The sequence below is a fragment of the Hypanus sabinus genome, chromosome 10 (assembly GCF_030144855.1).
Source record: "Hypanus sabinus isolate sHypSab1 chromosome 10, sHypSab1.hap1, whole genome shotgun sequence".
NCBI classification, from domain to species: Eukaryota; Metazoa; Chordata; class Chondrichthyes; order Myliobatiformes; family Dasyatidae; genus Hypanus; species Hypanus sabinus.
This window is the reverse complement of record NC_082715.1, coordinates 107226218-107250638: the sequence shown is the minus strand read 5'-3', so window position 1 is coordinate 107250638 and position 24421 is coordinate 107226218. Positions and strand designations below refer to the sequence as shown.

The following is a 24421-nucleotide window of genomic DNA, read 5'->3' as shown; positions in this document are numbered from 1 at the left end:
TCCAGCTTACAAGCTTCTGTATTTTCTCTCAGAAGGTAGAAGAGAGAAAAGAGAATGGGCCAGTGTGGCAGGCATCCTTGATGATGCTGTTCACCTCGGGAAGCAACACGCATGAAAATCCACCCTTCATCTTCTCTGTGCCACGCACAAGGTTCTCAGTCACTCTGGAGTTAAGTGATCCTCCTTGGTGTCCTCTTCCAGACCGTGCTTCCTGGCGTGTGTGGCTTGAGACTGGACACACTGCAAAATAGCTTTGTGTGAGCCCAAAGATGTTGAAAATGTGAAATAGAAACAGAAGAGACTCAGTAGGCCAGCCAGGCAGCTTTTGTGGAGAGAGAAATGGGGCTGGCATTGCAAAGTCAACTCAGTCTTGTATCAGGCACTTTCAGGTGTCATTGAGGGACTATAAATAAATACAGAGGGTCAGGTCCAACGATCTCTAAGGCTCCACAGTCATGATTTGGGATCACCCCTGTCCTTTTGATTATAGAATTGAGACTGTGGTAAGTCAATTAAACACAGCAAATTAACCTTGTCTGTGGAACTTCTGGGGGCTACCTGTCAGTAAATGCAGCTGACATTCCTGCTAACTACCTCCATATCAACTTTTCAAAGTAGCTTGTATCACCCAATTGTATTTAACTTGAACCGATATTCCAGCAGTTAGAACCATTGCCTCATGGCTCCAGAGTGCTGGAATCAGATACGATCACAATATTTAAGTGGCATTTAGACAGACACTTAAATAGGCAGTGCATAAATTGGTTTATTATCGTCACATGTACTGTACGAAATACAGTGAAAATCTTTGTTTTGCATGCCATCTATACAGAAAATTTCACCGTAAGTATTCATCGCTATAGTTCAAAGGTCCAATTTGATGTCAGAGAAATGTGTACAATATACATCCTGAAATGCTTTTTCTTTGCAAGCATTCACGAGAATGGAGAATTGCCCCAAAGAATGAATGACAGATAAACATAAGAACTGCAAAGTGCCCCTCCCAGCTCCCCTCCCTCCTGCGTGTAAGTGGCAGCGAGCAACAATCCCCCCCTCCCCCCACCAGCAAAAAAAACAAGCATCGGCATCATCACCAAACACTCAATCATGAGCAAAGCAATAGCAAAGACAAAGGCTTGCAGTTACCCCAAAGACTTTGTGTTACACCCAACAGATTCTCTCCCTAATAAGGGAGAAAAAGATGTCTCCATTTTCTCGGAACGAGATAAACCAATAGCAGAATTCAGAATAAAGTGATTCATAAGACCTAGGAGCAGAATTAGGCCACTTGGCCAATCAAGTCTGCTCCGCCATTTCATCATGGTTGATCCATTTTCCTCTCAGCCCCAACCGCCCCCCTCCCACCCACATCCCTTCAGGCTCTGACCAATGAAGAATCTATTAACCTCTGCCGTAAATATACATTCAGACTTGGCCTCCACAGCCGCCTGTGACAATGAGTTCCACAGATTCACCACTCCCTGGCTAAAGAAATTCCTCCTCATCTCCATTCTAGAAGGACACTCCTCTATCCTGAGGCTGTGTCCTCTCGTCTTAGACTCTCCCACCTTAGGAAACATCCTCTCCACATCCACTCTATCAAGGCCTTTCACCATTTGATAGGTTCAATGAGTTCACCCCTCATTCTTCTGAACTCTCTTGTTCCAGTAATAGCAGAGTGCAGTGCAAGCAGACATTAAAGTGCAGTGTGATGGATGACGAGTTTAAGAGTCCATCTTACCATACAAGAGGTCCATTCAGTAGTCTTGTAATAACATGACAGAAAAGGTCCTAGAGCCCAGTGCTACATGCTTTCAGGTTTTTGTGTCTCCTGCCCAATGGGAGTGGAGTGAAGAGAGAACGTTTGGGGTCTCTGATTATGTTGACTGCTTCCAAAGGCAGCAAGAAGTGTAGACAGATGTAGAAAAATAAGAGGCCTAGAAGTATAAAATTATAATGATGATAAATATTTCAAATGTCATTAGAAACGGGGATGGTGCCGGAGGATTGGCGTATTGCTCATGTTGTTCCATTGTTTAAAAACCTAGAGTAAACCTAGCAATTATAGGCCTGTAAGTTTGACATCAGTGGTGGGTAAATTAATGGAAAATATTCTTAGAGATGGTATATATAATTATCTGGATAGACAGGGCCTGATTAGGAACAGTCAACATGGATTTGTGCGTGGAAGGTCATGTTTGACAAATCTTATTGAACTTTTTGAAGAGGTTACGAGGAAAGTTGACAAGGGTAAAGCAGTGGATGTTGTCTATATGGACTTCAGTAAGGCCATTAACAAGGTTCCGCACGGAAGGTTAGTTAGGAAGGTTCAATCGTTAGGTATTAATATTGAAGTAGTAAAATGGATTCAACGGTGGCTGGATGGGAGATGCCAGAGAGTAGTGGTGGTTAACTGTTTGTCAGGTTGGAGGCCGGTGACTAATGGTGTGCCTCAGGGATCTGTACTGGGTCCAATGTTATTTTGTCATATACATTAATGATCTGGATGATGGGGTAGTAAATTGGATTAGTAAGCATGCAGATGATACTAAGATAGGTGGCGTTGTGAATAATGAAGTAGGTTTTCATAGCTTGCAGAGAGATTTAGGCCAGTTGGAAGAGTGGGCTGAAAGATATCAGCATTAAACTCCATCTGCTAAGTGTGAGGTGCTACATTTTGGTAGGAATAATCAAAATAGGACCTACATGGTAAATGGTAGGGCATTGAGGAATGCAGTGGAACAGAGTGATCTAGGAATAATGGTGCATAGTTCCCTTAGGGTGGAATCTCATGTGATAGGGGTGTGAAGAAAGCTTTTGGTATGCTGGCCTTTATAAATCAGAGCATTGAGTATAGGAGTTGGGATGTAATGTTAAAATTGTACAAGGCATTGGTGAGGCCAAATTTGGAGTATTGTGTACAGTTTTGGTCACGGAATTATAGGAACGATATCAACAAAATAGAGAGAGAGTACAGAAAAGATTTACTAGAATGTTACCTGGGTTTCAGCACCTAAATTACAGAGAAAGGTTGAACAAGTTAGGTGTTTATTCTTTGGAGCGTAGCAGGTTGAGGGGGGACCTGATAGAGGTATTTAAAATTATGAGGGGGACTGATAGAGTTGACGTGGATAGGCTTTTTCCATTGAGAGTAGGGGAGATTCAAACAAGAGGACATGAGTTGAGAGTTAGAGGGCAAAAGTTTAGGGGTAACACAAGGGGGAATTTCTTTACTCAGAGAGTGGTAGCTATGTGGAATGAGTTTCCAGTAGAAGTGGTAGAGGCAAGTTTGGTATTGTCACTTAAAGTAAAATTGGATAGGTATATGGGCAGGAAAGGAATGGAGGGTTATGGGCTGAGTGCAGGTCGGTGCAACTTGGTGAGAGTAAGTGTTCAGCATGGACTAGAGGGGCTGAGATGGCCTGTTTCCGAGCTGTAATTGTTATATAAATAGAGTCATGGAGTCAACTAGCACGAAAACAGGCCCTTCGACCCAGCAGGCCCATACCAACCAAGATGCCCCATCTTATTTGCCAGCATTTGGCCAATATCCTTCTAAACCGTTCCAATCTATGTATCTATCCAGCTGTCCATTAGAAGTTGTTACTGACCTGCATCATTCAACGTACAGTCATAGAGCAGTACAGCACTGTACAGGCCTAGTCCCATCAACCTGCACCCAGACCCTAGCCCTCCATGCCCCTCCCATTCATGTGACTATCCAAGTTTCTTTTAAATGTTGAAATCGAACCCACTGGCAGCTTGTTCCACACTCTCATCATCCCATGAGTGAAGAGGTTTCCCCTCATGTTCCCCTTAAACATTTCACTATTTACCTTTAATTAATGACCCTTAGTTCTAGTCTCACCCAACCTCAGTGGAAAATGCCCTATTTATACCCCTCATAATTTTGTATATCTCTGTCAAATCCCCTCATTCTCCTACAATCTAAGGAATAAAGTCAGAACCTTTCCCTATTACTCAATTCCTGGCAACATCCTTGTAAAGTTTCTCTGTACTCTTTCAGTCCTACTGACTGTAACTATGCACAATACTCCAAATTAGGCCTCACCAAGTTCTTGTACAGCTTCAACATAACATCCCAACTGCTGTACTCAATACTTTGATTTATGAAGGCCAATATACCAAAAGCTCTATGACCCTATCTACCTGCGATGCAACTTTAAATTACAGATCTGTATTCTCAGATCCCTTTGTCCTACCACACTCCTCAGTGTCCTACCACTCACCATGTAAGTACTGTACTGGTTTGTCTTCCCTAAATGTGACACCTGTCACTTGTCTGTATTAAATTCCATCTGCCATTTTACAACTGGTCCAAATCCCACTGCAAGCCATGTCCACTATATCCTCAATCTTGGTGTCATCCACAAACTTGCTTACTATATTTTCATCAAGCTCGTTGACATACATTTGCAAGAAACTGTTTCTAAACCCTATGCAAATTACCTGGTTTTCAGCATTAATTACTCATAAAATGTGGCCCGATCTTTTTCTAAGTCACAATAATAGACAAACACAATCTGCCTAAGTTACTAACACACAAACAGTCGTACTACTTCTTGTCAATACTGAGTTAACTGTTTAAACAATCATAGTCTAGGTTCAAGAAAGTATGTGAACCTCTGGAGTAATGCCTTCTACAAAAGTTATTTGGAGTCAGGTGTTCCACTCAATGAGATGAGATTGGAGGTGTGGTTTGTTGAGGTGCCCTGCCACATTAAAACAAAATCAAGCTTGCAAGAGATCACCCTGATGTTCCACAACACTTCTGGGACAATGTTCTGTGGACAGGTGAGGCAAAGGTTGAACTTTTTGGCAGAAGTACACAATACTATGTTTGGAGGGAAAAGGGTACTGCACACCAACACCAAAACCTCATCCCATCTGTGAAGCATGGTGGGAGGAGCAACATGGTTTGCGGCTGCTTTGCTGCCTCAGGGCCTGGACAGTTTGCAGTAGTTGAGGGAGCAATAAATTCAAAATTGTATCGATACATTTTACAGGAGAATGTCAGGGTAGCAGTCTGTCACCTGAAGCTTAATGGAAGTTGGATGACACAACAAAAGAATGAGCTGAAACACGAGTAAATCAACAACAGAATGGTTTAAAAAGAAGAAAATTTGTGTTTTGGAATGGCCAAGTCAGAATTCAGACAACCTAATTGAGCTGCTGCCTGTGTATGATCTGAAGAGGGCTGTTCATGCAAGCTATCCCAGAAATATTGATTAACTGAAACAGTTTTGCGTGGATGACTGGTCTAAAGTTTCTCCACCCCATTGTCCAAGTCTGATTAGCAGCTGCAGGAAACTCTTGGTGGAGGTTATGCTGCTAAAGGTGGTTTTACCAGTTACTAAGTACCAGGGTTCACATACTTTTTCCAGCCTGGACTGTAAGTGACTAAACAATGTGTTCAGTAAAGACATGAAAAGTACAATTGTTTGTGTGTTAGTAGTTTAGACAGACTGTGTTTGGCTACTATTGTGACTTAGATGAAGCTCAGACCACATTTTATGAGTAACTCAAAGGTTTAAAGGTCCAATTTAATGTCAGAGAAATGTATACGATATACATCCTGAAATGCTTTTTCTTCGCAGACATTGACAAAAACAGATAAGTGCCCCAAAGAATGAATGACAGTTAAATGTGAGAACCCCAAAGTCCCCCCCCAGCTCCTCCTCCCGTGTGTGAGCAGTAGCAAACAACGATCCCCCCTCCCTCCACCAGCAAAAAAAGAGGTGCATTGGTACCATCACCGAGCCCAAGCATTTGCTAAGCAATAGCAGAGACACAGACCAAAGTTGCCCCAAAGGCTTCGCATTTCATCCAGCATTCACCAAACCACAAGGTGTCTCTCTCCCTAATAAGGGAGCAGGAGGTGTCCCCCCATTTTCACAGCAAGTAGGAGACATAACAACCCGCTGGTTTACAATGTTAAAAGTCTGTTTCGTTGCTTTTTTTCGAGCTCTGTATCTGAAGATTGCAAAGATCTCGGGTCTTTGGGCCCACAGCGAAAGTTTCCTGGCCTCCCCGATGACACACGAGTCTCCTGCTGTGACACCGACCCTCGATCCGCCTGTCACCAGAGCCCTGAGATCTTAGGCTTCTGAACACGAGCGAGACTCTCAGGCCAAACCCTTGGCATGTCGAATAACGGCCAGTCATGGAACCCTGAGAACAGGTCCCATTCCTGCAAGGAACCAAAGCCTGTGTGTAACTCCAGGTCAGGGTCTTCAAAAGAACCCTGAAAGGGAAAAATAAAGACACTAACAGTGGAAATAAAGCTGTTTCTGAAGATGCAAGCAAAGAAGTCGCCGTTAGGCGCCATTGATCTCCTAAGCTCCGCCCTCTAATTAATGCAGTAAACGAAGTAATTGCAAAGGCTCACAAACTTTTCCTTGCGATTGTAGATGACAGACAATAACAGACCAAGTACCAATCCCTGCGGCACCACATTAGACATATGTCTCCAGTCAGAGAGGCAACCGTCTGCTACCACTGTGTTGGAATGGCCATGTCAGAATCCTGATCTCCTTAAGTGTTCGTTTGCATTTCTTATACTCCTCAAGTATCTCATTTGTTTCTTTCTGCCTATACCTGCTATGCACCTCCTTTTTCTTAACCAGAACCTCAATATCTCTCAAAAACCAAGGTAAATCTTATAAACCTTGCCTTTTTTTTTCTGACTGGGAACTACAAATGCTGTATTCTCAAAATTTCACCTTTATAAGTCTCCCACTTACCAAGCTCACCTTTGCCAGTAGATAATATGCCCTAATGTACACTTGAGAGATCATTGCTGATGCCATCAAAATTGGCCTTTCTCCAACTTAGAATCTCAATCCTTCTCCAGAATTATTCTGAAACTAATGGAATTCTGTAAAGTATTCCCCTGCTCACCTGCTCTGTCTCATTCACTAATAGGCAATCTCGTATCACACTCACTCTAGTTGGAATCTCTATAAGAAAACCTTCCTGAACACACTTGACAAACTCTATCCCATACAGGCCTTTTGCACTATAGTATGTGGAATATGTGAAAACACATCACATCACAACCTTATGCTGCGATCTCTCTACAAATTTGTATCTCTAAATCCAGTTGACTATTGGATGGTCAATAATATAATTCTATTAATGTGGCCATCCATTTCTTGTTCCTCAGTTTCCCCCATAGAGCCTCAGTAGATGAGTTCTCCAGCCTGTCCTGACTGAGCACTACCTTGACATTTTCCCTGACTGGTATTGCCACCCCTCCCTTTTTAATCCCTTCTGCTCCATCACCTCTAAAACAACAGAACCCTGAGCCTGCCCCTCCTGCAACCAAGTATCACTAGTGGTTACAATATCATAATTTCATGTGTAAATCCATGCCCTAGACTCACCCATCTTTCCTACAATATTCCTTGCAATGAAATATAGATAACACAACATTCATACCTTTGTACGTAGGCTTAAAAACATCTTTCCCCACTCCATTCCACTATCTGCTTTGGCACTCTGGTTACCATCCCCCTGAAACTCTACTTTAAATCTGCCCCATGCAACACTAGCAAACCTTCCTGCTATGATACGAGACCCATTCACTTTAGGTGCAAGCTGTTCCCTGGAACAGAGCCCAATGGTCCAAAAATCACGCACCATTTCCTTAGCCATATGTTAAACTGTATTATCTTCCTATTTCTGGCCTCGAGCATGAGGCATGGATAGCAGTCCTGAGATAACAATCCTGGAGGTCCTGTCCTTTAACATAGCCCCTAACTCACTTTGCAGGACCTCATCACCCTTCCTATCCATGTCATTGGTACTGACGTGGACTGTGACCTCTGGCTACTCACCCTCCCACTGAAGAATGTTGTGGACTCAGTCTGAGATGTCCTGACCCTGGCATCTGGGAGGCACCATACCATTCAAGAATCTCCTATCACTACAGCTCACCTCTTCCTCCCACTCCCCTTCCCTTCTGAGCCAGAGCCAGACTGGTGTGACTTTCCTCTGCTAGGTCAACCCCAGCCACCCCCTACAGCATTCAATGCAGTAGACCTGCTGTTGAGGGGAGTAACCACAGGGATAGTCTGTATTGACTGCCTGTTCCCTTTCACCCTCCTGATGGTTATCCAGCCATCTTGTCCTGTACCTTGGGTGTAAATCTCCAGCATGTCCTGTCAATCAGCCCCAACCTCCCAAATGATCTGGAGTTCATCCAGCTTCTTCTTTATTTCCTTAACATAGCCTGTAAGCAGCTGCAACTGGATGCACTTCTTACAGGTGTCGTCTTCAGGGTCAGTGCATGTCTCTCTGCCTTCCCACATCCTGCAAGGGGAGCATTTCACAATCCTGTCTGGCATCCCCACTGCACTAACTGCAATAAGAAAGAAAAATAAAACAGCCTTTGCCCATGCTCGCCGAAGCATCTTGAGCCAAAGCCTCAACTCCCTATTCTTAACATTGGCCCCACTCACACACTGGTCATTCCCACAATGACTACTCCGCTTAAACCTAACTTCTTTTTATTGGCCCTTTCCAAGTGCTTTATAATGCACAATCTCTTGTCTTCTCAGGACGCAGCATGTCCTGACTGCCCCTGCTTGCTTCTTCTGATGTCTCTCCTACTACACAAATCCAATGGCGCATATATCCCCCTTTATGCTTTGGCATGGACATAGTAGGCTCTCCTATGTCTTACGGTTTATAAGGGGCCTGTTTCGAGCTATACACTGACCCAGTGTCTTGAAAGATATACATCAGGTAATTTCTGACCTGGGGGAGAGATGTCTAAACTATTCATCCCTCAATTAATTCTCCCCTCTGGACTCCATCCAAATTTTGGTTCTACTCTCACCAGTAGCTCTCTATGTCTTTGTAACGTGGAGGCCAAAATTCTGTACAAAAATGGATGTAGAAATGTTTCCATACTCAGTGCCTGACCCGTGCCATGTGTCTGTACAGGCTGACTGCTTTTCCAATGATATCCACCGTCTCGATACCGTAACAATGACATGGACCCTGGTGAATGCAAAGGTGAGTTATTAGTTTGCTCACCCTCAAGTCCAGGAGAGGGTTTCATCCTTGCAGTATGTGCATTAATGCTACGAAAGTGATTTTTAGTAACCGCTATCTCTACCTTGAGAGGTAAATGGCTTATATTATCTGTGCCGTTGGCACGGTTAAAGGAGCTGGATTAGTGTTCACCAGTCACTGTTGGGTGTGGTGGTGTAGAGGGCTGAAGTAATATTGAAGAAATGGATCTGAATCCCATTGCATTAACTGCAATCTCAAATAAGGGTAACAACTACGAATTTGGAAATAGGCCCAGTCTGAATAGTTAAAGCAAAAAAACCTTCAGGAAATATGAAATTAAAATGAGGAACTATTGGAAAAACTCCGTTGCTCAGGCAGCATCTGAGAGGGTAAACACCCTCAGGGGAGGAAAGTAATGGCCTGTGAGTGATTTCAAGCCAGCCCATGGAGCTAAAGGTGGAACAAGCATTCAGTGCCACCTCATTCGAGCAGAGAAATTCCCAGCAGGACTGCAACAGCTCGAGAAGGCACCTCGCTACCACCTTCCCAAGGAAAAGCAGTGAATTCTGACATCACCTGTGATACCCAGGTCATAATAGATAAAATTAGGTCAGGATTACCCTGCTCTCGCCTGCCCCCAGGTTTCTAGTAAGACGGTGGTGTGCTCAGATGCAGGGGTCACTCTGGGTCCAAACAAAGGTGCATTTATTCATCTTTTGACTTTTTTTTACGATCACAAGGCACTGCTGAATATTAAGAACATCAAGTATGGCAGGTCTACACCACTAGCAAGTTACTGGATAGCAGCGGATCTGGAGTTATTGCGTACCATGTCACAGCCTGCTTCATCCAGCTAAAAAGGAGTCGGAGACACTGTGTTACCCTACAAATGGTGTAGAGTTGATTGGCTTGGGCATTTTCCTTATGATTGCAAGACCCTGTGGGACATCGGTGACGTAGAATACTGAGAGTCGGATTCATTGGCGAGGCGCACTGTGGGGGAGTTGTGTTGCCTTGGTTGTCACATGGACGAGGCCCTCATGGCCTTTCCCATCTGTGTTGTTCTCCAGTGTTTGCTCCTCAAAGACAAGCTGGATTGCCTTCATCTGTGACTGCACTTGTATTAAATGAGGAACTGCTGTGACTTGTTCTAGCAGAAAAACGGTTCCAGGGTAACGTTCATGCACCATCAATCTACACCGAGACATGGGCTGTATTATTTTATATCTTTTTATAACTTTTTTTGCTTATCACAATTATACGTGATGTGTTGATAGTTGGTACTGTATTTTGCACCTTGGCCCCAGGGAAATGCTGTTTCATTTTACTGTATTCCTGTGTATGGTTGAATGCCAATTAAACTTGAATTTCTCATCCAAACTGGCCCTCCAGAGGGGTGGCACTTAGAGTGGACAGCATTGGCATACTTGCTTTCTCAAGTTTTTAAAAGATGCCATGGCCTCCTTTGTTTTTAATATTGAGTGTTGAGATCAGGGCCAGCATGTATTGCTTCTCTTGCCACGGTCTACCCCTTTCATTCTTTCCATAGATGCTGCCAGATTTGCTGAGTGGTTCCAGCATTTTCTAATGCATTTGGAAAATAATAACAGGAGTGGGCAGAGTCAACTTGGAATTGGACAAATGTTTGACAAATCTGTGAAGAATTTTGAGTCAGTAACAGCAGTTAGAGTTGTGTATTTAAATGCTGAGAATGCTTCAGTTGGTGCCAATAAGGGATTGTCAGACTGGATGAGAGTTGAATGGGTACTGTATGTGGATGTAGGGGGTGGTGGTGCAGGTAAGGGGCAGAAAACAGTAGGAATCAGGTGATTGACTTGTGTGGGATGTCACCGGTTTTGGTGGTGGGCTCAGTTAACAGAGACTTGGATGAGACAATCAATGAAAGACATCAAAGTATTGGCTATAAGGAAAGGTTGGACAAACTTGTGTCTTTTTCTGGATTATTGGAGGCTGATTCTGATAGAAGTTTATAAAGTAATGAGAGGCGTTGATGGGGTTGGTAAAATGAGTGACGAAAATAGCTTGGTGTTGATAGGGACCTGGGTGTCCTCATTTACAAATTGCTGGAAAATAATATGAGGTATAGCAAGTAATTAGCAAGGCAAATAGTACATTGGCCTTTGAAAAGAATCTGGCTGTAATTTAGGGGCCTGGTGAGACAGTGTCTGGACTACAGTGTTCAGCTCTGATATTCCTTCTTCAGGAAGATGTACACCTTGTGAACACTTTATTAGGTACAGGAGTGAAACCCAGTGTGGTCTCCTGCTGCTGTAGCCCATCCACTTCAAGGTTTGACATGCTGTGCATTCAGAGATGCTCTTCACACCACTGTTGTTATACATGGTTATTTGAGTTACTGTTGCTTTCCTGTCGGCTTGAACCAGTCAGGCCATTATCCTCTGACGTCTCTCCTTAACAAGAACTGCCACTCACTGGATGATGTTTGTTTATCACACCATTCTGTAGACTGTTGTGTGTGAAGATCCCAGGAGATCAGGACTTTCTGAGACTCAAATCACCCTGTCTAGGACCAGCAATGTCTAGCACTGACAAAGTTGCTTAAATCACATTTCTTCCCCATTGTGATGTTTGGTCTGAACCTCTTGACCATGTCTGCGTGCTTTTATTTATTGAGTTGCTGCACCTGACTGGCGAATTAGATAATTGCATTTACAAGCAGGTGTACCTAATAAAGTGGCCACTGAGTGAATGTGTGATGCAAAGATACACCCAGATTGATTAAAGGGTTGGGACATTATCTCATCCTGTACAATTAGCTAGAGTGAGGCTATAAACTCCTGGTGTTCAGAAGAGTGGAAGGTGAGCTCACTGAAATGTACTCATTCCGTGTGAAGTGGACTGAATCAGTCATAGATTTGTAGTCTTACAACATAGAAACAGGCCCAACTCATCCGCGCTTGCTGTGTTACCCAACAAGCTGGTTCCATCTGCTGTGTTTGGCCCATAGCCTTCTAAAACTATCCAACTAAACTTACTTTTACGGATTGCTAATATGCTTGCCTCAGCCACTATATCTGGTAGCTCAATCCAAATACCCACCACACTAAATATATTGACTGATCCTCCACCCTCAGCAGAGAGTTCCAAAGATTCAACGCCCATTGAGAAAAGCCTATGCACCTCAGTTTTAAATGACTGGCCCTTATTTTGCAGCAATGAGGCCCAGAAAATAAGCCTCTTAATAAATCATTAACCTTCCAGATGAAGGGCTTGATCCAAAACATTAACTGTCCATTTCCTTCCAAAGATCTGCCTGACCACCAGAGTTGCTCCAGCTTCTTGTTAGAAGCCCCGTAATTTGATCACCGATCCCTGGACACCTCTTCTCCCTGAGTGAAAGCAGGAAATGGGCAGTGTTCTTGCAGCACACAGCTACAAAGAGTGAGAGTGACCTCTCACGCTCTCGCTGCCCTGTGCCTGTTTGCCATATAACACAAGCAGGCCCTTCAAGCCTGCCTCACCATGCCAACTGTGATGCCTATCATTGTTGATCCCATTGGCCTCCATTCACCCTGAATGCTTCTATGCTTCTTCTACCTAACTTCCTGATAAATGTCTGTCAAATGTTATACCTGGCTTTCCCATATAACCCACCACCTTTTGTGTGAGAAAACTCTCCCCCTCAGATCTTCTTTAAATTTCTCCCCGTGTCCTTAAGCATATGCCCTCTAGTTGTAGAGCCACCCACCCTCTACCCCACCCCACACCCTCTTCCCAGGAAAAAGATTCTGACAATATACTCTCTCTATGACCCTCTTAAATTTATAATCCTGTTTCAAGTCAACCCTTGGTCTTCAATGTTTTAGTGAGAATAAACACGGCCTATTCCATCAAAGCCCTTAGCTCCAGGCAGCATTCTGATGAATCCCTTTTGTAATCTTTCTTAACAGTACCACCTCCTGCACATAATGTGGCAACCAGAACTGCAGGCAGCTAGTGCATCCTGACCAACACAATATCTCAACTTTAGCTCAGTGCCTCAGCCTCCGAAGCAAATGTGCTGAACGTCTTCACTACTTTTTGCACTTGTGTGTACTTTTTGCACTTGTGAGACCATTTTCAGGGAGCATTCTTCCTCAGTACATCAACATTCCTGAGACCCCTGTCATTTACACTATGGTATCTGACAACCCTGAATGTATTACTGTACTTGGGTTAAGTTTCATCTGCCACTGCGCTGTCCAGTTTTCCAACTGGTCCACATCCTTCTGGAGCCTTTTACAATTTTCTTTTATGATTTACTACTACGCCAAATTCTGTGTTGTTAACCAACTACATTCTCATCCAAGTCGTATGTGACAAACAACAATGGTCTGAGTATTCATCCCTGCAGTGTTCTACAGGTTACAAACCTCCAGTCTGAAAAACACACCTCAACCAATACCTTTGTCTCCTTCTACAAAGTCAGTCTTGGTTCTATTTGCCTGTACTCCTTGGATCCCATGTGCCCTAACCTTCCGGAGTAGCCTCCTGTGTGGGACATATCAAAGGCCTTGCTATAATCCTGGTAAAGCATGTCTTCTGCCGCACCTTTGTCAATTTTCTTGGTAACCACCTAAAAATAAATTATCATACTTGTGAGATGTATTAAGAATAAGGGGTAGGCCATTTAGAACAGAGATGCGGAGAAACTTTTTCACCCAGAGAGCGGTGGATATGTGGAATGCTCTGCCCCAGAAGGCAGTGGAGGCCAAGTGTCTGGATGCATTCAAGAGAGAGTTAGATAGAGCTCTTATAGATAGCGGGGTCGAGGGATATAGGGAGAGGACAGGAACGGGGTACTGATTGTGTATGATCAGCCATGATCACAGTGAGTGGCAGTGCTGGCTAGAAGGGCCAAATGGCCTCCTGCGCCTACTGTCTAATGTCTATTCTCCCCTGATAATCATGAGAACTCATCATCGGTCCCTGCCTTTCCAAGTGAACTCAAATTCTGTCCCTTAGAATTCTTTTCCAATAATTTCTGAACTATCGATGCAAGTTTTGTTTCCAGATTTGTCTATCGTCTTTTCTAAATAAAAGAATAACATGGGCCATTCTCTATTCCTTTGTTACCTCAGCCATGCCTATCACAGATGCAAAAATTTGTTTTAACCCCAGCAATCCTCTCCGTTCCCTTAGGATCCTAGGATAGATACCATCGGGCCCTGGTCAGTCTCTGTCTCTCCAATCACCTTTGTTTTTGGCTGCAGAAGCTGATCTTTGAACACAGCTTGAAGTTGAGTTGTTACAGCTGAGTTAGCTGGATATGACACCATCCCTTCTGATCTCACTGCCAATCACACCTTTAACCATCACTAGCTACCACCAGGTGGCGATACCTTCCTGACAAACACAACCTGTGTCCTGGAAATGTGATGGGACAGTGTAAAGAATGCTGCACTCTGCCTGACCCATGCCCTTGAAGTGTGTGGTGGGATGATATAGAGGTAACCTGACCAGCTTGATTGAGTATAACATTATAAAATGCATTGAATAACATTGTTGTTAATGTAGACTACATGGGCTTCAGTAAGGCCATTGATAAGCTCCCTCATGGGAGGTTGGTCCAAACATTTAGCGATACAGGATAAAGTGGCAACTTGAATTCAGAAATGAGACATGAGATTACAGACGTTGTGATCTAGAGCAAAAAAGAAACAGAAACAGTGGGTGAGGCAGCATCTGTGGAAGCAGAGGGATGGTTGGTATTTCAGGTTGGGATCTCCATCAGGACCTGCATAAGGATATGTTGATCCATAAGGAAACAGTGCTGAGACCTTTTATTGCTCATTGAATGTTCACAATTGGATATCAGTGTAAATGATATGTGATTGATAAAGAATTTCCCAGAGCCCAGGAAATCAGTTCTCGTCACCTAGAAGTGTGACAACTTGTTCTGTATTTGTGTGTGTGTGTCTCTCTCTCTCTCTCTTCCCCCACCCCTTGGCTTCCCTCCCTCCCACATGGCCCTTACACCACCCACCACACCACTATCTCATGCCCCCCAGGGTAACCCAGCCAGGTGGAGAGACTTCCATTCAGCCACAGTGCTGGGCAGTCGGATGTACGTGTTTGGGGGCAGAGCTGATCGATTTGGACCCTTCCACTCCAACAATGAGATCTATTGCAACCGCATCAAAGTGTTCGACACGGAGACCAACCACTGGCTCGACTCTCCCACCACCCAGCTGTTGCCCGAGGGAAGACGCAGCCACTCAGCATGTAAGTCTGTGTGGAGATGGTGCTGAGGAGGGAGAGTGCTGTGGGAGCATTGCTTCATTCACTTTCAGGATATCCAGTTTTCATGAGGGCTGGGTGTACAGCATTTCTCATCACCTTTCTCCATATCTTCCTCTATCCTCATTAATATTCTGGGAGCTCTACGCCACTGTCAATGCCAGCATTCACTTCCACTCCCAACTCAATAGAGGCTGTCCTTGAACCACTGCATCCTCCTGGTGAAAGTGTTCCCACAGTGCTAGTGGGGAGGGAGTTACTTTCTCGATGCCAGGGGGACAGGTGCCCCTGATGGAGCTGGCTGAGTTCTAACAACTTTCTGCAGCTTCTTCTGATCGTCTGCAGTGGCTGCTCCATACCAGACAGTGATGTGATAAGTACATCTGTAGAAATTTGCACAAGCCTTTGGTATCATACCAAGTCTCCTCAAACTTGTAATGAAATATAGCCGCTGTTGTGCCTTTTTTAATTGTATCGATACTGTACATTGGTCCCAGGATAGATCTTCAGAGATGTTTACACCCAGGAACTTGAAACTGCTCACCTTTTCTGCTGCTGATCCCTCAGTGAGGGCTGGTGTGTGTTCCCTCAACTTCCCCTTCCTGAACTCCACAGTCAATTCCTTGGTCTTACTGACATTGAGTGCAAGCTAATTGTTGTGATACCACTCAGTCAGCTGATCTATCTTGCTCCTGGACACCTCGTCACCACTGAAATTCTCCCAACAATAGTTTTGTCATCAGCAAATTAATAGATGGCATTTGAACTGTGCCTAGCCGCACAGTCATGGGTGTGGAGAGAGAGTAGAGTAGTAGTATTTCAGATCTGCACTGTCTGTGATCTCCCAGTGAGGAAGTCAAGGATCCAGTTGCCGAGCAACACACACAAAATGCTGGAGGAACTCAACAGACCAGGCAGCATCTGTGGAAGAAAGTGCAGTTGATGTTTTGGGCTGAGACTCTTCTGAGTCCCTCCAGCGTTTTGTTATGTGTTGCTTGGATTTCCCGTACCTGCAGATTCTCTCTTGTTTGTGAGAGATACAGAGGCCCAGGTTTTGGAGCTTGATTATTAGAACTGAGGGCGTGATTGTGTTGAATGCTGAGCTGTAATCGATAAACAGCAGCCTGACGTAGATATTGCAATTGTCCAGGTGATCCAAGGCTGAGTGGAGAGCCAGCGAGATTGTATCTACTGTAGACCGATTGTGGTGATAGGCAAATGGCAGTGGCTCCAGGTCCTTGCTTAGACGAGAGTTGATTCTGGTCATGATCAACCTCTCAAAGCAATTCATCATAGTAGATGTGAGTTGAAGCTCAACACCATAGATAGGCACCTTATCTACAACCATCCTTTCCACTACCAGTGCTCTGTAGCTACAGGAAGCAACTCACTAAGTCTCCTGAGACAGCACTTTTCAAACCCATGACTTCTACCAGTTGGGAGGACAAGGAAAGCAAAAGGTGCCCTCCAAGCCACACACCATCCTGATTTGGAAATATTTCACTGTTGCTGGATTAAAATCCTGGATCTCTCTCCCTGTTGTGAGTAGCCCCACACATCAAGGCCTGCAGTGGTTCAAGGCAGCTCACTGCCACCTTCTCAAGGACAACTGGGGATGGGCAGTTAACACTGGTTCAGTCCGCAAAGCTCACATACCTTGAATAAAAGAAAAATATGGATAGCGGCAGTTCATGGACGTAGTTCACATCACTTGGAGGGGATTGGGAAGGTCAGCACCTCATGAGCTGCCTCAGACCCAGTCACCTCTCGAGGGCTGGCCAGACAGTGGGTGCTTGGACTAGTTCCCTGCACTGACAGCTGGTTCTGCTCCAGCTGGGAGCAGGAATGTGTTTGTAGGTGCTGGGACCCTTTGCTTCTGCCGTTGTCTGACCTCCCTTCTGGTCTCTGCCTTCTTCCAGTCACATACAACAGTGAACTTTACATATTCGGTGGGTACAACGCTCGGCTCGACCGACACTTCAACGACCTGTGGAAGTACAATCCAGGTGAGGGTGAGGTTTTCTGGCATTGTGCCAGTGTGTGGGCTGAGGGAGAATGTCAGTGGTTTCCCAGTGCTCCAAGCACCCTGTCGGGGTGGAGAGCCTCACTACCACAGCAGCACCGTGTGGGAGAATCCAGCTGGCTGTGGGAACAGCAGATGAGGAATCCCAGTCGGGATAATTTCCGAAACATATTCTTTATTGGGGAAGTGCTGATCAGGAAGGGTATTTGTCCTCATCCCTGTGACCCCAGTCTTAGAGCTTTCTGTGCATGGGCCAGGGGTAGAGTTGGACTGTCCAGAGGCATTGCCCAACGTCTCCTACATGCTTTCGGGATCATGCTGTGCATGTGGGGAGAACCACTCCAACCTCCCCCCCCACCAGTTGGTTTTAAGGTAAATTTCCTGATGCTGCAAAGACATTCAAATGATGCTGAGTTTACAACGTGCACAGTTATTCTGAGCTACAGAGGCAATGGCAAACATGCAGCAGCATCACAGGCATGCAGCTTCGGAAAACAAATCCTACAAATCAGTGAAGGGAAAAGTGCAAAACAAGACATTGGTGCAAAAGCATACTGCAAGTCCCGCGTAGTACAAGAGGTATTCACCATGTTCCAATTGCTGAGATGGGTTTAGATTGTTTCAAGAACCTGATGGTTTAATAAAGTAGATGTGGCTGAACCCAGCGGCTCCTCATTCATAGAACTTTGCACAAGGAAAGCCCTTTTAGTCCATACTGATCAAAATATCCCATCTAAGTCAGTCCCATTTATTAGAGTTTGGCCCAAAACTACTTAAAATTTTCCAATCCATGTACCTTTCTTTTAAAAGTTGTTATTATACCTGCCTCAGCCACTTCCTCTGGCAGCTCATTCCATTTACTCTGATTATATCTTGCCCCTCTCCTTAAACCTATGCCCTTTGGTTCTTGATTTCCTGACCCTGGGGGAGGGGGGGAGTGCAGTTAGTCTGTTGCCTCACTTCAATAAGATCACCTCTCAGTCTCCTGTGCTCCAGGAAATAAGACCCTAGCTTGTTTAATATCTTCCTGTAGCTCAGGCCCTCAAGTCTAGCAATATGCTTGTAAATCTTTTCTGTGCTCTTTCCAGTTTAACCACACCTTTCCACGACAAAGTAAGCAAAACTGAACACATTTAAAATAATTGTACACTACAGTGTTGTGTACAATTGCACAACTTTAATACTCAATGCACTGACTGAGAAAAGCCAGCAGACTAAAAGTTACTTTCATCACCTTGTCTACCCATGACTCCACTTCAAGGAATCATGTACTCTGTTATGAAACACTCCCGAGTGTCCTGCCATTCACTGTGAAAGTCCTACTTGGATTCGACTATCCAGAATGTAACATTTCACATTTATCCAAATTAAACTCAAGTTGCCATTTCTCAGCTCACTTTCAGCTGAACAAGATTTCCCTGTAATTTCTGATGATGTCTTCACTGTCTACTGTACCACCTATTTAAGTGTCTGAAAGATTCAGTCCTCTGGAAGAAATTTCTGCAACATCACAAGTATGTACCTTCAGACAACATGCAGCACAGAAAAGCTCAGGAAAAGCTGTTGTAGGATGGATGCAGTGTGAAGAGGGCATGACCCAGACAGTTAGGTGATAGATGCTGCCTTCTTGAAGTTGGGCTTCCTGTAGAAGCTGTCAGTGATGGAGGGGGATGTTCCTGTGATGAACCTGGCTGTGTCCACTACACTCTGTTGCCTCTTGGTTTCCTTTCAATTAGAATTGCTGTACTAGGCTATGATGTAACTAGTCAGTTGCCTGTGTTTGTGACCAAAGAATATGTGACAGGAGTTTATAGAGGGAGCTTCACTCTGTGTCCGACCAGTGCCCCGGGAGTGTAGAGGGGGCTGTATACCTGAGATTCTTCTGGCAGTTCATTCCATTTACTCACCACATTCAGTATGAACAAACTTGCCTCGGGTTTCATTGTCTAAAATTAAGGCATTGTCCATTTAAAACAGAAAATTTTCCTGAGGGTTGTGAATCTTTGGAACTCCTTTCTGCAAATGGTATTTAAAAACAGTTTATCTGGGTAGTTTTAAGGCTGAGAAAAATTGTTGATAGGGGGGTGAAAGGTCTCTGGGGGTAGATAGCAAAATGGAACAGAGGTTCTGAGGAGAGTAGTATGTTTGTGTGAGAGAGATAGCAGTGCCCAGGGCTGCCAGTGACAGAGCTGACGAGCGGCCTCCTTTTCAGAGACGGCGACATGGAGGAAGGTTGAACCCAAGGGTAAAGGGCCCTGTCCACGGCGGAGACAGTGTTGCTGCATGGTGGGAGACAAAATTATCCTCTTCGGAGGCACCAGGTGAGTGTGGGACAGCACATCCCTCTTCTTTGTGGAGCTGAAGGATGGGTGGGGATCTGGGTGAGTGGAGGCTGAAGAGGGAGCAGGGAGTGAGGCAGGGGAGAGTGTAAGAGAGGATGGAATGGGAGCAGGGAGACAGGCGGGAGTAGGTAAGTGACTTGAACCTAGTGCTGCCTCCCTCCCTCCCTCGTTGCTAGGTGTTCACAGCCTGCAAGGAGATCACTAGCATTAGGGGCTTAATGTGAATTTATGGAGTACAACTGTGGTGCTGATGTTAGCTCATCCCAGTCTTTAAATCTCCTCAGGGCAACATGCTCCCTCATCTGTAGATTTTCAGCCAGGTGTTCAAGCCCATTTGGGCAAAAGAGTTCATATCCTCGATGTCCTCGATTGAGAGCAGGAGGCACATGGGGGGCAGACTTTCATCGGTTAGGAGCAGGAGACACATGGGGGGCAGACTGTTTCATCGGTTAAGAGCAGGAGACACACGGGGGGCAGACTGTTTCATCGGTTAAGAGCAGGAGACACATGGGGGGCAGACTTTCATCGGTTAAGATCTGGAGACACATTGGGGGCAGACTGTTTCATCGGTTAAGATCTGGAGACACATGGGGGGCAGACTGTTTCATCGGTTAGGAGCAGGAGACACATGGGGGGCAGACTGTTTCATCGGTTAAGATCTGGAGACACATGGGGGGCAGACTGTTTCATCGGTTAAGATCTGGAGACACATGGGGGGCAGACTGTTTCATCGGTTAGGAGCAGGAGACACACGGGGGGCAGACTGTTTCATCGGTTAAGATCTGGAGACACATGGGGGGCAGACTGTTTCATCGGTTAAGATCTGGAGACACACGGGGGGCAGACTGTTTCATCGGTTAAGATCTGGAGACACATGGGGGGCAGACTGTTTCATCGGTTAGGAGCAGGAGACACACGGGGGGCAGACTGTTTCATCGGTTAAGATCTGGAGACACATGGGGGGCAGACTGTTTCATCGGTTAGGAGCAGGAGACACATGGGGGGCAGACTGTTTCATCGGTTAGGAGCAGGAGGCACATGGGGGGCAGACTGTTTCATCGGTTAAGATCTGGAGACACATGGGGGGCAGACTGTTTCATCGGTTAAGAGCAGGAGACACATGGGGGGCAGACTGTTTCATCGGTTAAGATCTGGAGACACATGGGGGGCAGACTGTTTCATCGGTTAGGAGCAGGAGACACATGGGGGGCAGACTGTTTCATCGGTTAAGAGCAGGAGACACATGAGGGGCAGACTTTCTTCGGTTAAGAGCAGGAGACACATGGGGGGCAGACTGTTTCATCGGTTAAGATCTGGAGACACATGGGGGGCAGACTGTTTCATCGGTTAGGAGCAGGAGACACATGAGGGGCAGACTTTCTTCGGTTAAGAGCAGGAGACACATGGGGGGCAGACTGTTTCATCGGTTAAGAGCAGGAGACACACGGGGGGCAGACTGTTTCATCGGTTAAGATCTGGAGACACATGGGGGGCAGACTGTTTCATCGGTTAAGAGCAGGAGACACATGGGGGGCAGACTGTTTCATCGGTTAGGAGCAGGAGACACATGAGGGGCAGACTTTCATCGGTTAAGATCTGGAGACACACGGGGGGCAGACTGTTTCATTGGTTAAGAGCAGGAGACACATGGAGGGCAGACTGTTTCATCGGTTAAGAGCAGGAGACACACGGGGGGCAGACTGTTTCATTGGTTAAGAGCAGGAGACACATGGAGGGCAGACTGTTTCATCGGTTAGGAGCAAGAGACACATGGGGGGCAGACGGTTTCATCGGTTAAGATCTGGAGACACATGGGGGGCAGACTGTTTCATTGGTTAAGAGCAGGAGACACATGGAGGGCAGACTGTTTCATCGGTTAGGAGCAAGAGACACATGGGGGGCAGACTGTTTCATCGGTTAAGAGCAGGAGACACATGGGGGGCAGACTGTTTCATCGGTTAAGAGCAGGAGACACATGGGGGGCAGACTGTTTCATCGGTTAAGATCTGGAGACACATGGGGGGCAGACTGTTTCATTGGTTAAGATCTGGAGGCACATGGGGGGCAGACTGTTTCATCGGTTAAGATCTGGAGACACACGGGGGGCAGACTGTTTCATCGGTTAAGAACAGGAGACACATGGGGGGCAGACTGTTTCATCGGTTAAGAGCAGGAGACACATGGGGGGCAGACTGTTTCATCGGTTAAGATCTGGAGACACATGGGGGGCAGACTGTTTCATTGGTTAAGATCTGGAGGCACATGGGGGGCAGACTGTTTCATCGATTAAGATCAGGAGACACATGGGGGGCAGACTGTTTCATCGGTTAAGATCTGGAGGCACATGGGGGGCAGACTGTTTCATCGATTAAGATCAGGAGGCACATGGGGGGGCAGACTGTTTCATCGGTTAAGAGCAGGAGGCACATGGGGGGGCAGACTGTTTCATCGGTTAAGAGCAGGAGGCACATGGGGGGCAGACTGTTTCATCGGTTAGGAGCAGGAGACACATGGGGGGCAGACTGTTTCATTGGTTAGGAGCAGGAGACACATGGGGGGCAGACTGTTTCATCGGTTAAGAGCAGGAGACACATGGGGGGCAGACTGTTTCATCGGTTAAGATCTGGAGACACATGGGGGGCAGACTGTTTCATCGGTTAGGAGCAGGAGACACATGGGGGGCAGACTGTTTCATCGGTTAAGATCTGGAGACACATGGGGGGGCAGACTGTTTCATCGATTAGGAGCAGGAGACACATGGGGGGCAGACTGTTTCATCGGTTAAGATCTGGAGACACACGGGGGGCAGACTGTTTCATCGGTTAAGATCTGGAGACACACGGGGGGCAGACTGTTTCATCGGTTAAGATCTGGAGACACACGGGGGGCAGACTGTTTCATCGGTTAGGAGCAGGAGACACATGGGGGGCAGACTGTTTCATCGGTTAGGAGCAGGAGACACATGGGGGGCAGACTGTTTCATCGGTTAAGATCTGGAGACACACGGGGGGCAGACTGTTTCATCGGTTAAGATCTGGAGACACACGGGGGGCAGACTGTTTCATCGGTTAAGATCTGGAGACACATGGGGGGCAGACTGTTTCATCGGTTAAGATCTGGAGACACACGGGGGGCAGACTGTTTCATCGGTTAAGATCTGGAGACACACGGGGGGCAGACTGTTTCATCGGTTAGGAGCAGGACACACATGGGGGGCAGACTGTTTCATCGGTTAGGAGCAGGAGACACATGGGGGGGCAGACTGTTTCATCGGTTAAGAGCAGGAGACACATGGGGGGCAGACTGTTTCATCGGTTAGGAGCAGGAGACACACGGGGGGCAGACTGTTTCATCGGTTAGGAGCAGGAGGCACATGGGGGGCAGACTGTTTCATCGGTTAAGATCTGGAGGCACATGGGGGGCAGACTGTTTCATCGGTTAGGAGCAGGAGACACATGGGGGGCAGACTGTTTCATCGGTTAAGATCAGGAGACACATGGGGGGCAGACTGTTTCATCGGTTAAGAGCAGGAGGCACATGGGGGGCAGACTGTTTCATCAGTTAAGATCTGGAGACACACGGGGGGGCAGACTGTTTCATCGGTTAAGATCAGGAGGCACATGGGGGGCAGACTGTTTCATCGGTTAGGAGCAGGAGACACATGGGGGGCAGACTGTTTCATCGGTTAGGAGCAGGAGGCACACGGGGGGCAGACTGTTTCATCGGTTAGGAGCAGGAGACACACGGGGGGCAGACTGTTTCATCGGTTAGGAGCAGGAGACACATGGGGGGCAGACTGTTTCATCGGTTAAGATCTGGAGACACGGGGGGCAGACTGTTTCATCGGTTAGGAGCAGGAGACACATGGGGGGCAGACTTTCATCGGTTAGGAGCAGGAGACACATGGGGGGCAGACTGTTTCATCAGTTAAGATCTGGAGACACACGGGGGGCAGACTGTTTCATCGGTTAGGAGCAGGAGACACATGGGGGGCAGACTTTCATCGGTTAGGAGCAGGAGACACATGGGGGGCAGACTTTCATCGGTTAGGAGCAGGAGACACACGGGGGGCAGACTGTTTCATCAGTTAAGATCTGGAGACACACGGGGGGCAGACTGTTTCATCGGTTAGGAGCAGGAGACACATGGGGGGCAGACTGTTTCATCGGTTAAGATCTGGAGACACATGGGGGGCAGACTGTTTCATCGGTTAGGAGCAGGAGACACATGGGGGGCAGACTGTTTCATCGGTTAAGAGCAGGAGGCACATGGGGTGGCAGACTGTTTCATCGGTTAAGAGCAGGAGGCACATGGGGGGCAGACTGTTTCATCGGTTAGGAGCAGGAGACACATGGGGGGCAGACTGTTTCATCGGTTAAGATCTGGAGACACATGGGGGGCAGACTGTTTCATCGGTTAGGAGCAGGAGACACATGGGGGGCAGACTGTTTCATCGGTTAAGAGCAGGAGGCACATGGGGGGGCAGACTGTTTCATCGATTAGGAGCAGGAGACACATGGGGGGCAGACTGTTTCATCGCTTAAGATCTGGAGACACATGGGGGGCAGACTGTTTCATCGGTTAGGAGCAGGAGACACATGGGGGGCAGACTGTTTCATCGGTTAAGAGCAGGAGGCACATGGGGGGCAGACTGTTTCATCGGTTAAGAGCAGGAGGCACATGGGGGGCAGACTGTTTCATCGGTTAGGAGCAGGAGGCACATGGGGTGGCAGACTGTTTCATCGGTTAGGAG

At 46.4% G+C, this 24421-nt stretch overlaps 1 protein-coding gene across 2 annotated transcripts in view; it reads left to right on the top strand.

Annotated features, from left to right (window-relative positions):
• Positions 1 to 24421, top strand: part of klhdc3 (kelch domain containing 3) — a 179236-nt gene that overhangs the window by 133248 nt on the left and 21567 nt on the right. For both annotated transcript variants that reach the window (XM_059982551.1, XM_059982552.1), the window contains exons 5-8: positions 8971 to 9042; positions 15075 to 15288; positions 17223 to 17309; positions 19539 to 19647. In XM_059982551.1, the coding sequence (XP_059838534.1) occupies positions 8971 to 9042; positions 15075 to 15288; positions 17223 to 17309; positions 19539 to 19647 (482 nt within the window). The remainder of the gene's footprint in view (positions 1 to 8970; positions 9043 to 15074; positions 15289 to 17222; positions 17310 to 19538; positions 19648 to 24421) is intronic.